General features: G+C 41.0%; 2 protein-coding genes across 3 annotated transcripts in view; both read left to right on the top strand.

Moving 5' to 3' along the window:
- The window catches only part of jak2b (Janus kinase 2b), a 31,108-nt gene extending 25,339 nt beyond the window's left edge, over positions 1-5,769 (top strand). The window contains exons 21-24 of the mRNA XM_046034598.1: positions 2,024-2,196; positions 2,471-2,588; positions 3,714-3,827; positions 4,464-5,769. Coding sequence (XP_045890554.1) covers positions 2,024-2,196; positions 2,471-2,588; positions 3,714-3,827; positions 4,464-4,571 — 513 coding nt within the window. The 3' untranslated portion in view covers positions 4,572-5,769. The remainder of the gene's footprint in view (positions 1-2,023; positions 2,197-2,470; positions 2,589-3,713; positions 3,828-4,463) is intronic.
- A 601-nt stretch (positions 5,770-6,370) lies between these two features.
- Positions 6,371-12,584, top strand: zgc:114041 (uncharacterized protein LOC574425 homolog). Of its 2 annotated transcripts, none has more exons than XM_046035858.1 (5): positions 6,371-6,589; positions 7,258-7,529; positions 7,608-7,751; positions 8,915-9,697; positions 10,983-12,584. In XM_046035858.1, the coding sequence occupies exons 2-5, from the start codon at positions 7,328-7,330 to the stop codon at positions 11,195-11,197; spliced, it is 1,344 nt and encodes a 447-aa protein (XP_045891814.1). In that variant the 5' UTR covers positions 6,371-6,589; positions 7,258-7,327; the 3' UTR covers positions 11,198-12,584. The 2 variants fall into 2 exon arrangements, with proteins under 2 accessions (XP_045891814.1, XP_045891813.1); XM_046035857.1 differs by having other exon boundaries at positions 6,372-6,589; positions 7,193-7,529.
- The last annotated feature ends 232 nt before the right edge of the window (positions 12,585-12,816 follow it).

Genomic DNA, 12,816 nt, shown 5'->3' with positions numbered 1-12,816 from the left:
TGGTTAAGGATGCGAGAACACACTATTTTTCTGAACTCATTACTACACATAAACACAATCCCAGGTTTCTGTTTAAGACTGTGGATCAGCTGGTAAACCCAACCCCTCCTTGTGCCTCAGCTGGAAGTAATGATGACTGTGAATTGTTTTTATCTTATTTTACCAATAAGGTGGTGTCAATCAGAGCCTCTATTACCCCCGTGGCCTCTTACTCAGAGGTTCCTCACCAGCAACAACAGAGTTTTAACCAGTTTTATCCCATCGACTTGTCTAAGCTTTTAAAAACAGTATCACAAATGAGAGTGTCCTCCAGCCCACTTGATATAATACCTACAAAATTTTTACTAAAAGTAATAGATTCTGTTGGGCCCCATTTGATCTCTGTTTTCAACAGCTCCCTATCTACTGGTTGTGTCCCTGATTATTTTAAAACGGCTTGCGTGAACCCACTTTTAAAGAAACCTGGTTTAGATCCCTCCCTCCCACATAATTTTAGACCAATTTCAAAACTGCCTTTTATTGCAAAGATTCTACAAAGAATTGTGTCCAAACAGCTGCTCACTGTACTGGAAAATAACAAAATATTTGAGAAGTTTCAGTCTGGTTTTAGGAAGTACCACAGCACTGAGACTGCCCTGCTTAAAGTCACCAATGACCTTTTAATGTCTGCTGATGAAGGTATGTGCTCAGTCCTGGTACTCCTGGACCTTAGCGCTGCTTTTGACACCATTGATCACATCATCATGTTAGACAGACTGAGGCACTGGGTGGGGATCTCTGGTACTGCCCTAGAATGGTTTTCATCCTACCTGTCAAATAGGAAGTTTTGCGTGTCTGTAAACAACTAACTTAACTGTCCAGTTAAATATGGTGTGCCTCAGGGGTCGGTCTTAGGACCCATTTTGTTTTCCTTGTATCTGCTTCCCCTTGGACATATTATCCATAAACATGGCATTTCTTTTCATATTTATGCTGATGACACACAAATATACTTGCCCGTCAGATCCACAGACCCTGGAATGCTGATTTCACTTAACAGCTGCCTTTGTGAAGTTAAAAAATGGATGTCAAATAATTTCCTCCAGCTGAACTCAGACAAAACAGAAATCCTGGTCATCGGGTCTCAGCAGATGGCAAATCAAATACTGCCATCTGCTGGTTCCCTAGTAAATCACATTAAGCCTGTGGCAAAGAACCTTGGTGTTTGGTTTGATAGTAATTTAAATTTCGAGCAGCACACCACAAAGCTTGTTCAATCATGTTTTTATCAATTTAGAAATATAGCAAAAATTCGATCTATGTTAACTTTTAAGGACACCGAGACCATTTTACACGCCTTCATCTCTGGATGCCTGGATTATTGCAACAGCCTTTTCACCTGTTTAACCCAAAAATCTATTGATCGACTCCAGACTGTCCAGAACTCAGCTGCCAGGCTTTTAACCAGAACAAAGAAATATGACCACATTACTCCTATTTTAGCTTCATTACACTGGCTCCCAGTATGTTTTAGAATTGACTTTAAAATTCTATTGATTACTTTTAAAGCTCTTCAAGGCCTCTCACCTTGTTATATTTCTGACCTTTTAGTCCCATACGCACCAGCACGTACCTTGAGATCCTCGGGCAGAGGTCTGTTGTCTGTTCCAGAGTCTCGACTGAAAACTAAAGGGGACAGAGCGTTTGCTGTCAGGGCCCCGAGGCTCTGGAACAGCCTGCCCGAGGAAATCAGGTCAGCTGAGTCAGTGAACTCTTTTAAGTCCATTCTTAAAACATAATTTTATAGGAGAGCCTTTCCCGATCCTATTTGACTTTATTTTATCCCTTTTATTTTATTGTATTTTACTAATTTTATATTAATTTTTCATGCTCTTGTTTTTTTGTATTATTCTTTACACTTTTTAAAGCACTTTGTAACTTATTTTTGAAAAGTGCTCTACAAATAAGGATTATTATTATCTGTGTTGTCACTTGGTTTGTGGAGCTGCAGATGCAAAACGTTAAGTTTTCTGTGTGTTCGCAGGGTATGGAGTACCTAGCAAGCAAGCGGTATATCCACAGAGACCTCGCAACGCGAAACATCCTTGTGGAGACTGAGCTGAGGGTGAAGATCGGAGATTTCGGCCTCACCAAAGTTCTGCCTCAGGATAAAGAGTACTACATGGTGAAAGAGCCAGGAGAGAGTCCCATATTCTGGTGAGACTCCACACTTGTTTTGTTTTTTTTGTTTTTGATATTTTTGTTCTCGCTGTAGCAGAAGTCTTCACCCTTCTTTTAATGCTGTGTTATACCTTTTGTGATGCAGCCTTAAAACATTATCTGTGAATATTAATCCCAGTGAGGAGTTCTTGTAGCATTGTTTTATTTAAAATAATTTTGAAATAATTTTTCAAAACTGTGATGCTCACTACCTTCTTAAGGGAAGCAGAGCAGACAGCAACAGGCAGTCACACAGTGTGTTATTTTGTAGGTATGCCCCGGAGTCGTTGACTGAGAGCAAGTTCTCTGTGGCGTCCGATGTCTGGAGCTTTGGAGTGGTGCTCTATGAGCTCTTCACCCACAGCGACAAAAACAGCAGCCCTCCTGCAGTAAGTGACACTCGCACGCCCTTTACTTTAACTGCTTTCTGGACTAACAGACAGTAAGAAAATCACTCTAGGCTAGCCAAAGTAAGCTGCAATCCTCAGATGAAAATGTACACACGAGCGTTTGTTGTTCTCCTTTTTGGGCCGTGAGTTGTAACCACACACACGAGGTAACTGGGTGTCGGGGAGCTGCACCTTTTTACTCACCTCCAGCTCTCTCTGTAGCTCAGACAATCCCTGCTACCTGCGTGTACTAATCCATCCTTTCACCCAGAGTCTTTGTCTTTATAATTGCTATCTTTATAATAACAAACAGCTGTTTTGTGTGTAGTGGTTTGGAGACCAGCGTAGGGTGACACAGCCGCTATCAGCTCCTGTAGTGTGTGACCCCCTGTCACCGATCAGTCACGTAGTGCGAATGCCACAACGACTTCAAGACTCCCGTCACAAGACGGCAAGTTGTGTAGTCTGAACGACACATCAATGAATCGTTGAAATAATCTATAGAAGCTTCGAGTACTAAAATCATCGTTAGCTGCAGCCCTACTGTAAACTGTCTGAAAACAGCTCGTTTGTAGTCAAGCTGTTTCCCTTTCATCCCTGTGACCTCACATCCCTTCACGTCATATAACGCTCGCCAAGCAGTTAGTCTGACACGCTCTCAAAAACACCGGTGGAAAAACACTGAGTTGCATCACACTCCTCTTCCTTCCAAACACTAGCAACGCTCCAGACAGTCAATTGACATAAAGTTGTTACTGATGTAGAGGCAGAGCTCAGTTAAAACTTTATGGATGAAAAATACATTTGTTATAGAATAATAACTCACATAATTACATTTTGCTGAAACCTTAAATGTAAATTTCCACGCTACACGTGGGAAAATGAGAGCCTTTCTCTGTAGATTTTTTTTTAACAACATTTCTCTGCTCAGGTTGCGCCACATTTTTGGCTTTGTGTTTGTCTCAATCATAACAAATGTATTGCTAAAGTTGTTTGCACACCAAGTGCTGTACTTTTACCTGTTTGAATTTGGAGCCATTTATATTATCTGTAAGGATTCTGGCTGTTTTCCATGAATCAAATACATTTTCAAATCTGTCTTTGTCTCGGCTGTCACCACCTCAGGTTTTTATGTCCATGATGGGAAACGACAAGCAGGGACAGCTGATCGTCTATCACCTCATTGAGCTCCTCAAATCAGGCAGCAGGCTGCCTCAACCTCTGGGGTGTCCCACCGAGGTAGGAACATGTACTGCTGTTTTCTTTCTGTTCAGATCACAACTTGTCACGCACATGCACACTTGCTTACTGTGCACATATACACTTGTGCTCATACAAACACACTCCTGCACATGTATGTCAATGCATACAGTATATGGACACGTGCATATGCACATGCACATAATCTGTTTTATCTGTTCTGTATTCATGTGTTTGTTTAGTTGTTTTAATTTAAATTTATTAGCCTAACCAGCGACGGGAGCTGCAGATTTGCTTTCGAAAACCAAGTTCACCTTTTTTGCCGGACGTCCGTGCATTTGGTTTGGGCTTTGTTCATTGTTTTTGGGACCGAGCCCTTTGCACTGGATAACCCTGCCTCGCAGCTCCGTATTCAAATAAATGAGGAGGCCATTTGAAATTGCTACCTGTCATTGGAGCGCCCCTGGTGGGTGAATGTTTTAGGCACCATGTAACCCCAATATCCGCGGAGTGACTCCTGTCCAGTGAACCTTTATTCCATGTCATTCCTTCATACACGACCATCAGACTAAAGGAAAAAAATGCATCAGGAGTGACTAACCTGTAATTTATTCTTTGCTTTTATCAGGAATTCAACCACAAATAATCATCGTTCTTCCTGCTCTTTTCTCTCAGATACACGAGATCATGGAGGAGTGCTGGGACAACGACCCCGGCTTGCGTCCTTCTTTCAAGGAGCTCGCTCTGCGCATCGACCTGTTCAGGGACAGCAAAGAGTTTTAAACGGAAGAATCACCCAAAGTGCCCTGCTCCTCTTCAACTGAGTCGCTCTTATCATTGTTGCCCTGTTTTGTGGGAAAGGGACAAAGGCCAGACCGAGGTCCTCCTCCTGCTCAGTGCCACTGTGTGGCAAAGCCGATTGTGACTAGAAAAGTGATGGTTCGAAACTAGGACCAGCTCAAAAACTACTGCCAAGGTGCCTTTAAGCAAGGCAGTCAACCCTTATTTCTGTGGTGGAGCGGCTTAGTGATTAGCAGCAGAATGGAAGTGGAGGCTTAGATGCAAGGAACTGTTGAAGGATGCATGTCGCTGAAAGAGAGCACACCTGTTTGATCAAACATCCTGGATAAAGTTTTGAAAAAAGCATTTATGGGAGACTGTGAGTAAACTATTGCCAGGCCCAAAGCTAGAGATGCTTGTGTCAAACAAGTTGTGTGTGTGCTTGTGAGAGAGAGAGAGTGTGTTGTGTCCATACAAACAGCTAGCAGGACTAGCTCCCTCCATCCCATTTTCCCCTCACCTGAAGAGAAATGGACTCGGAGCTTAGTGTTTTCTGTGTGTGTGTGTGTGTGTGTGTGTGTGTGTGTGTGTGTGTGTATATATATCTACAGTATATTTGTGTACATATGTCCAGAAAAATTTTATAATTTTATAATAATGAAAATATAGTATATACTATATTTGAACTACCAGCAAGAAGTCAGTGTAAATGAAGTACATACAAAGGTGATTTAAAAATTCGCTATTGTGTTTTCATTGTGAGAGGTGGTGTGAAAATTAAATAACATTTTAATTCAACAGCATATCCGTTAAGCAAATTCTTGTGGTCTATTGCTTTGAAGCTCCTCGATATTGTGAACTAGGACACCAAGACTTTTAAAAAAACAAAATACTGTTTTGAAATGAAAATGTAAAGGGAAACAACAGGAAAAACGGAGAACACACTATACATAATTGGAAACACATTTTCTTAAAGTTTCTCAACATTCAAATCTGAAGCATAATGGACTGTTTCATTGTGCTGTTTAAGACTAGAAACGTAGGGTGTAAAAGAGAATACATGTATCTGTGACACAAGAAGGGGAGTGTAATGTGTATGTATATTTCAGATACCAATAATGCTAATGAGGAGTGTGCCTTTTCCCTCATGAAAGCTTTAATGCTAGAGCAAACTGGATTAAAGGGAACTTCACAAACTACAGATGATGATCTTTTCTGGGTAGAAATTTACACTGTGTATGGTATATGGTCCAAACTGCAAATGTGTGCACATAAGACAAAATTATTATAGTTATGTTCTAGTTTTCATTTTCTAAGTCAAAATAATGACTTTCTTAGTCATATCTAAGGAACATTAAGTTATGTGTTTTGATTTAACTTAATGTTAGTAATAATAAAGGTCTTGAATTAAATTGAATAAATTATCACTTACTATCATTTTGTGTTATATTACTTTATAATTATATTATTGTGTTATTATTTTTTTCCTGGTGGAAATGGTCTTCCACAGCTTTGCAGATTGAAGCTGTCACAACACAAGCCAGCTTTAAATGTGCTTAGAAAAAAAGTCAGAACTTGCCTTTAATTTTCTACAGAATTTATAACTCACTCATTTTCCCTTGAGAAGCTTTATTTAACCAAATACACTAGAATTTATGCACATGAACGAGTCTTGTAAATCAAAATCAATGCAGTAATGACATAAAGTTCGACACTTTAATTTGAAATCCGGATGTTGCGCACGCAGCGGATTGGCTGCTGCAGCTTCATCAGAGCGAGGCTCCATGAAACATGGACGGCAGTTTCAGTAATGAAGGTAATGGCTTGCAGCCGTGTACACGAGCCTTAATGGTTATGTGCGGTGGCGCGTGATTGATAAATGAGGAGAAAATGGCGGAATAACAACGCCAGTATTCATCCTATCTGTCGCCTGTTTGTTTTCCTTATATGACCTTAAATTTTAGAATAAGAGCGCACTGAGCTCGACGGCGCAGATGCGACTTCCCCGCAGTGCTAAAGGAGTAAGTAAAGTGTGCAAAATATGTTAAGGACGCCGGGAGAAGAGCAGAGCGTAACCTTGACATTGATATAACCTTTTTGTTTATAACTTTGAGTTATCTAGGACGATATCCTACGTTTCTGTCAGCTGTGTAATTAGGAGACCCCGTTGTACGTCTGAAAGCTCTGTACAGAGAAATAACATCCGTAATGCAGTACAAATCTGCCACCAATAAATTACCTAAAATGTTTTGTTTACTCTTTAATTTTTAAGAAATCTTCCAATTGCGACGCAAGCTCAATTTTGTAGCGAGGCCAGTGGAAAGCATCTTATCTTTAAACATGATCATGTGGTACGGTAATCTGAAACCAAAGGCAAATTGTGGACAAAACACTCTTCGGAATAAGATGGGATATTTACCTTTTTTAAATGCTTTATAACAAAGTGTATGGAACCCATGACGAAAACAGTCATGCATTGTCATTGTCACTTTCTGATCGAAGTATTGATAAAATAAAATGATTCCCCTTTAACCACTGCTCTTTTTTTTGTTTAAAAATGGACAACTCAACATATACTAAAATAGAAAACAGAGGACTGATGTTTTTCACACGGTTTCTTACAGCTGCCAGTTCATGTGCCTGTGTACATTTTGCATGCTCATTTTCATGAGCTCTTCCTGCTCTTGAGGTTTATCAGTTTATTGAAAGTCAACCATTCAGCACAAGCAGGAGAGCAGCCTGCGGAGTAGACTGTGAAGATGAAGTCCAGGATTGCCGGACCTCCTGACGGGGGGTATGGCTGGGTGGTGGTCATGTCAGCCTTTTTCGTCATGGGCCTGACTGCTGCCGTCCTAAAGAACTTCGGCCTCTTCTTCCTGGACATCCAGAGTCACTTTGGAGTCCCGACCAGCACCACCTCGTGGGTCACCTCCACTACGATTGCCATGTTTCACCTTGGAGGTAAAGAGATTTCAGCTTGAGGTTATTAGTTGATATTTGAGCCAAGATGTTTTTATAGTGTGTTAATTTTCTCCTCAGCTCCAGTGGCCAGTGTGCTCACCTTACAGTTTTCTCAGAGAGTGGTCATCATAGTCGGAGGCCTGCTGGCTGCCTCTGGGATGTTGCTGGCATCTCTGGACCTCAGTCTGCCCTGGCTCTACCTCACCATGGGCATCCTGCAAGGTTGTTCACTCAGGGCATACTCTAAAAGCCCAGGAGGCATGGCTGCTTTTTTCACTCACTGTTTCCACAGTTTCAGTCTCAGGAATGCCACATTAAATCTCCCACCTAATGAGACACTTGTTGGTCCACTTGGTGTTTTAACCCTCAACCGCAGTGGTTCCCAACCTTTAGGTCGGGAAACCTGCAGGGTGTTTCAAGATAACTTCAATGGGTCATGAGCTATTTAATGGGACTGACTTTTATGTAAACCTTTTGTGTTCGGTTAGTTTTGTTAGACTGGTAAATCCCATGATCAGTGATGTTGATGTTGATGTTAAAGGATAAACCCTGGTCAGTGTCTTTGCTGACTTCTGATACAATATCCCTTTCCATTATTTAAAGCCTTTAAGGTCTAAAGGAGCAAAAAGCAACCGGGCTGTGTGGTTTGGGTAGATGATGTTCAGGACAGTGAGCTTAAAGGCAGTGATGCCAAGGAAATCATGTAGGTTTCACCAGCCACCCCGCAGAAACTTTCCATTCTTGGCCGTCACACAGTAGAACAAGGTATTTCTTAACCTTAACCTTATATGCCACTTATAATAGTATGAACAGCATTTTGCAAATTGTAGGGTGCAGGAATGTGAGAACACGTAGCCATACAAATGTGCTTCTTGGGAGCCACATTTATTGCACTCGGTCAGTTTCATGACTAAATAACTTCTTCCTGAGGTTTAATAAAGAATATGAAGACTTTCAAGAGTTTCATTAAATATATTTGAGAAACACTTCATCATTTCATAAATATGGGACCACATGTATGTTCTGATGCCACTCTTATCATGCATTTAAGAGCTGAAATGGTCAGTTAATCTTATAAATCTAATAAATCAGAAAATTCACCTGCAAATATATTGATAATTGGTTAAGTGAAAAGCTTAAAATTCGCCGGTTCTAGTGTCTCAAATGTGAGGCTATATATGATCTTGTAAATTTTCAGCTGTTATCAAGCTATTTGATGAAATTAAGCAATTAATTGAGAAAATGATCATCAGGTTAGGCTATTTTTTCCTTTTTTTTAATATACCCATATGTCAGAATATGTGGCTAGGTGGGTGGTTTGAAGGTGACACCAATCTTCCAAAAGAAATGGTAGGAGGTTAAAGGTTTCCATCTTCTGTTTCCAGGATTGGGCATCTCCTTGTCGTGGATCCCTGCCAACAGCATGGTGAGCCACTACTTTGTACGGTGGCGTCCCATCGCCTACGCCATCGCCAGCTCAGGGGAGTGCATCTTCGCCGTCATGTTCAGCCCCTTCTTCCTGTGGCTGATTGAGACGTACACCTGGCAGGGCACCTTGCTCATCATCGGAGGCCTTCAGCTCAACCTGTGTGTCTGCGGCGCTCTCATGAGACCCCTGGAGACAGCCCAGAGCCCGATACAGGAAACCAAAGGTGGTCTAGAAGGCGATGCCACTGTGCTGGTACCAAAGAGGAAGTTCATCTTCCAGTGCTCCCTGCTGAGAAAACCTGAACTTTTCCTCTACATCCTGTTTGCCATCTTTGCGGCAGCAGGGTTTTTCATCCCCCCTCTCTTTCTAGTGCCCTTAGTCAGCAGTTTGGGGGTGGATAAGTACTGGCCGGCCTTGATCCTCTCTGTCCTGGCTTTAGCAGACCTAGTGGGGAGGCTGATCTGTGGGTGGATAGCCAACATGAGGCTGGTAAGGAATCTGCAGCTGCTCACCATGGTGGTCACTCTGTTGGGGGTAGTGCTCCTGCTGCTGCCCACCAGCCACAACTACTGGGCCATCCTGGTCTGTGCCTCGCTCTACGGCTTCCTGTTCGGCTGCGTGGTGGCCATTCACATCACCTCCATCGTGGACATTGTAACCCTGGAGGGATTCGATAACGGACTGGGGCTCTTCATGCTTTTCAGGAGCATCGGTGGCTTCATCGGTCCACCTGCTGCAGGTGAGCAGTCTGTGTTTAGATCAAAGTGGTGGGGGGGAGTAAAAAAAGCTTTCGCCTAAATAAAACCCTGGGTTAGGCTTTATTTTGTTTTGTATTAAGAAAAATGTCCTTTTTTAAATTCCAAGAAAGAAATCTTTCTGAAAATAATAATTTAAATAAAAGAACACCTCTATTTTAAACCCAAGTAAATATTAATCAGGCTTTTCTTTTAATAACGGGAGGGGTGGATTCTCCACATGGACATAAGTTTTTCGGAACACACATCTCACATTTAGGTTCATCCGACTCTACTTTAACGATTTATTGAAATCAAATGTTAACACCATTTCCTATAATTAACCCTATAATATCCCTATCCGCATATAGTCTAATGTTTACAAATGTGTTCCTATTTTTAGATTAGCGAACATCTGATTTGGTACTTAATGTCAAATTTCAAAACTTTCTTGTACACTTTTCAATACTCATTGCAACAGACACATTTTAGTTTGTGCGGAGAGATGAAAGCAGCTCCTCGGTGGCCACTGAACTACACCTGAACATTGGCAATTTTGACAAGCAAGACAGACTTGCCAGTGTGCATAGTTGAGGTGTCTTTAGCTCCAGGTGCGTTTGCATTAGCAGACATAAATTATGTGCCGAATGTCACTTGACACTGTCGGAGCCAGACGTAGATGAACAAAACACAGTGCTGCTGTTAACTGAAACCACCACTTAATCAAACTGCTGAGGGGACAAAACAGTTTTAGTTTTGTCACCTGCATGTAGTTTGCAATGCGAGCTGTGTGAAACTATGATCTGTCAGTCCACCACTTGGTCCAGAATTTTGTACAGATATTCGTGGTCACCAGAGGATGAAGCTTAGTGACTTTGATTCCCTGACTTTTTGTCTAGCGCCACTGTGGTTGACATTTTTGTGGTTTTGAGCGAAATGTCCCAGCAACTGTTGGATGGGCTGTCATTAAATGGTAAACATTCATAAAGATGAATTTTAAGTGCTTCGGTGATCCGTTAACATCTAGCATCATCATCCAGTCAAATGTTCACTACATTTCTGTCCAGTATTTTGGTTTATGACCAAATGGATGCAAAACCGTTATAAACAATTGAACACATTTAAGAAGGAACATAGGATGTAGTATGTTCGTACACGTTCAAGTAACACTGACATGGCACAAACTTCTCACTACACACACCTGAAGGAATAGATGCGTCTTGTTCCTTTTTAGACTTCATCCCTGGCACGCTGTGATCCTCTGTTTCTTGTTTTGCGTTTCTCGTGCAGGCTGGCTGGTGGACAACACAAATGACTACAGCTCTGCCTTCTACCTCTCAGGCCTCTGCCTCATTTCATCAGCAGTGTTTGTCATCCAGGTCGACCGTCTTGTTCAGAGGAGAGAAGATGTGCAGGCTGAAGGTAATCGGGTGACCATCCGGGAGCACTGGGAATCAGGAAAAGTCGAGTATGAATCTGTTGCACAAGGATTTTTATCAGAATGAGCATGAGTTGCCAAAAAGATTTATTGTTGGGCTTGTTGAGTGTTTGATCTCATGCCATGGGACTTGGAGAGGCTGATAAATGGGAGCAGCACAGTTTTTAGTTGGTTTTTTTTTGCCTGGGAGTGAAAGAAGGTGACAACTTTGTCAGAAGGTGTTAGGACACCAGTATTTTAAATGTTTTAATTGACAACTAATAGAAATGGTTTTAACAAAAACAGTGATATATTTTACATTTTGGACTAAGACATTTTCGTTGTTTGCGAAGACATTTTTTATGTATTTTAAAAAATGCCTCTTGCATGATTCATTGGCTGTTAAGCTCTGTTTACAGTGTTTTGTTTGTTTTTTAAACTGTTATTCTGCTTTTCAAATGGAGTGTCTTTCTGACAACCAACGGAAATAGGATCCTGTCCAGTTTACAACATACAATTCTTTTTTTATTTTTTATTTATTTTTTTTTTATTCAGTAAACTTTAATGATCAGAACAATTTAGGTTGCAGTTGCAAGCGTCTGACAGTCTGCAGAATGCAAACTTTCTTTATTGCCCCGGAGGACCAGGGCCTCTGAGAACACAAACTGTCTGAACCCGAAAAGAATGCAGCTCACACACAGACCATAGCTGTGTTCAGCATGTTCTCATGTTGCAGACGGATCTTTAGTGGTTCTAGTAACAATGTTTTAGTCCTTCTCAATAGTGTCGGACTTCCCTACTTTCTCTGTGCCTCTTAGCACCCAGCCTGTTTGTTCCTGGCTCAACCATGGAGTTCGATGGCGAAGATGATGTAATTTAATATATCCTGTAATACTTGTTATAGAATCATTCAGGAATATCAATGTATTTTAGAAAACAGAAATATTTTGTTGGTTTCTTTGAAGCTGTTGGAGTCCCGTGTATATATTATGAGGACTGTAAACCCAACTTCTGTGTGGTAACTTGAGTGTTGGCTTTCTATGTTACTGGTATGTTAGAGGTACGTCTGGTTCTGAAAGGGCGTATTTGGTTGTCAGTCATGTTGAAGCTGCTTTTTTATTTACTTAAATAGGCTGTTCATCTTGTCTAATCAAATCAGTTCTTCCAGTGCAATAGAGACTAAAGATGAAGTCTTAAAAGGAAAAGAGGTTTGGTAACTTAACTACTTTAAACTATGACTTATCTTTTGAAATATAACTTGAAACCCTTTTTTGTACTGTAATAAGTTATTTGCACCTTTTCTTACTTAAAAATCACATTTTACAGCAGGTGTCATCAAGAAATTTTAACATTCTACCAAAGTAGAATTAATGTCTTCAAGTTACTTCTGCACATTCTTTTTCATGTCACCACTTCTTGTAGCTGTGAAATTGCTAAAATAATAATTAAATCACTGTTCATGGGTTTTAAATGCATGACTCATGTCTGACTTGTCCCATCATCTTTGTTTCTTATCCGCCTTTTAACTTTCCCAAAGCTAAAGGCAGATCCTAAACAGCTCTGCTCAAACTCCCAGCTGCTCACCACCACATGAATCTGTTACCACTTACCAGGATGAGGATATGTGTAGTGACGTCTGGGCCCAGTTGTTCAAAAAGTTTAATCTGGTTCAGAATGAGCTGGATTTGGAAATCCCATGTTTTGCTA

Source organism: Micropterus dolomieu, linkage group LG21, assembly GCF_021292245.1.
Source record: "Micropterus dolomieu isolate WLL.071019.BEF.003 ecotype Adirondacks linkage group LG21, ASM2129224v1, whole genome shotgun sequence".
NCBI lineage: Eukaryota > Metazoa > Chordata > Actinopteri > Centrarchiformes > Centrarchidae > Micropterus > Micropterus dolomieu.
This window is presented reverse-complemented; position numbering and strand designations above follow the sequence as displayed.

What these genes read in the sequence shown, in the direction of transcription:
- zgc:114041 (XM_046035858.1), top strand. Translation starts at nt 7,328, where the DNA reads ATGAAGTCCAGGATTGCCGGACCTCCTGACGGGGGGTATGGCTGGGTG. An exon ending in TGCCATGTTTCACCTTGGAG is followed by an intron (nt 7,530 to 7,607) that starts GTAAAGAGATTT and finishes TTTTCTCCTCAG; the next exon opens with CTCCAGTGGCCAGTGTGCTC. An exon ending in CATCGGTCCACCTGCTGCAG is followed by an intron (nt 9,698 to 10,982) that starts GTGAGCAGTCTG and finishes TTTCTCGTGCAG; the next exon opens with GCTGGCTGGTGGACAACACA.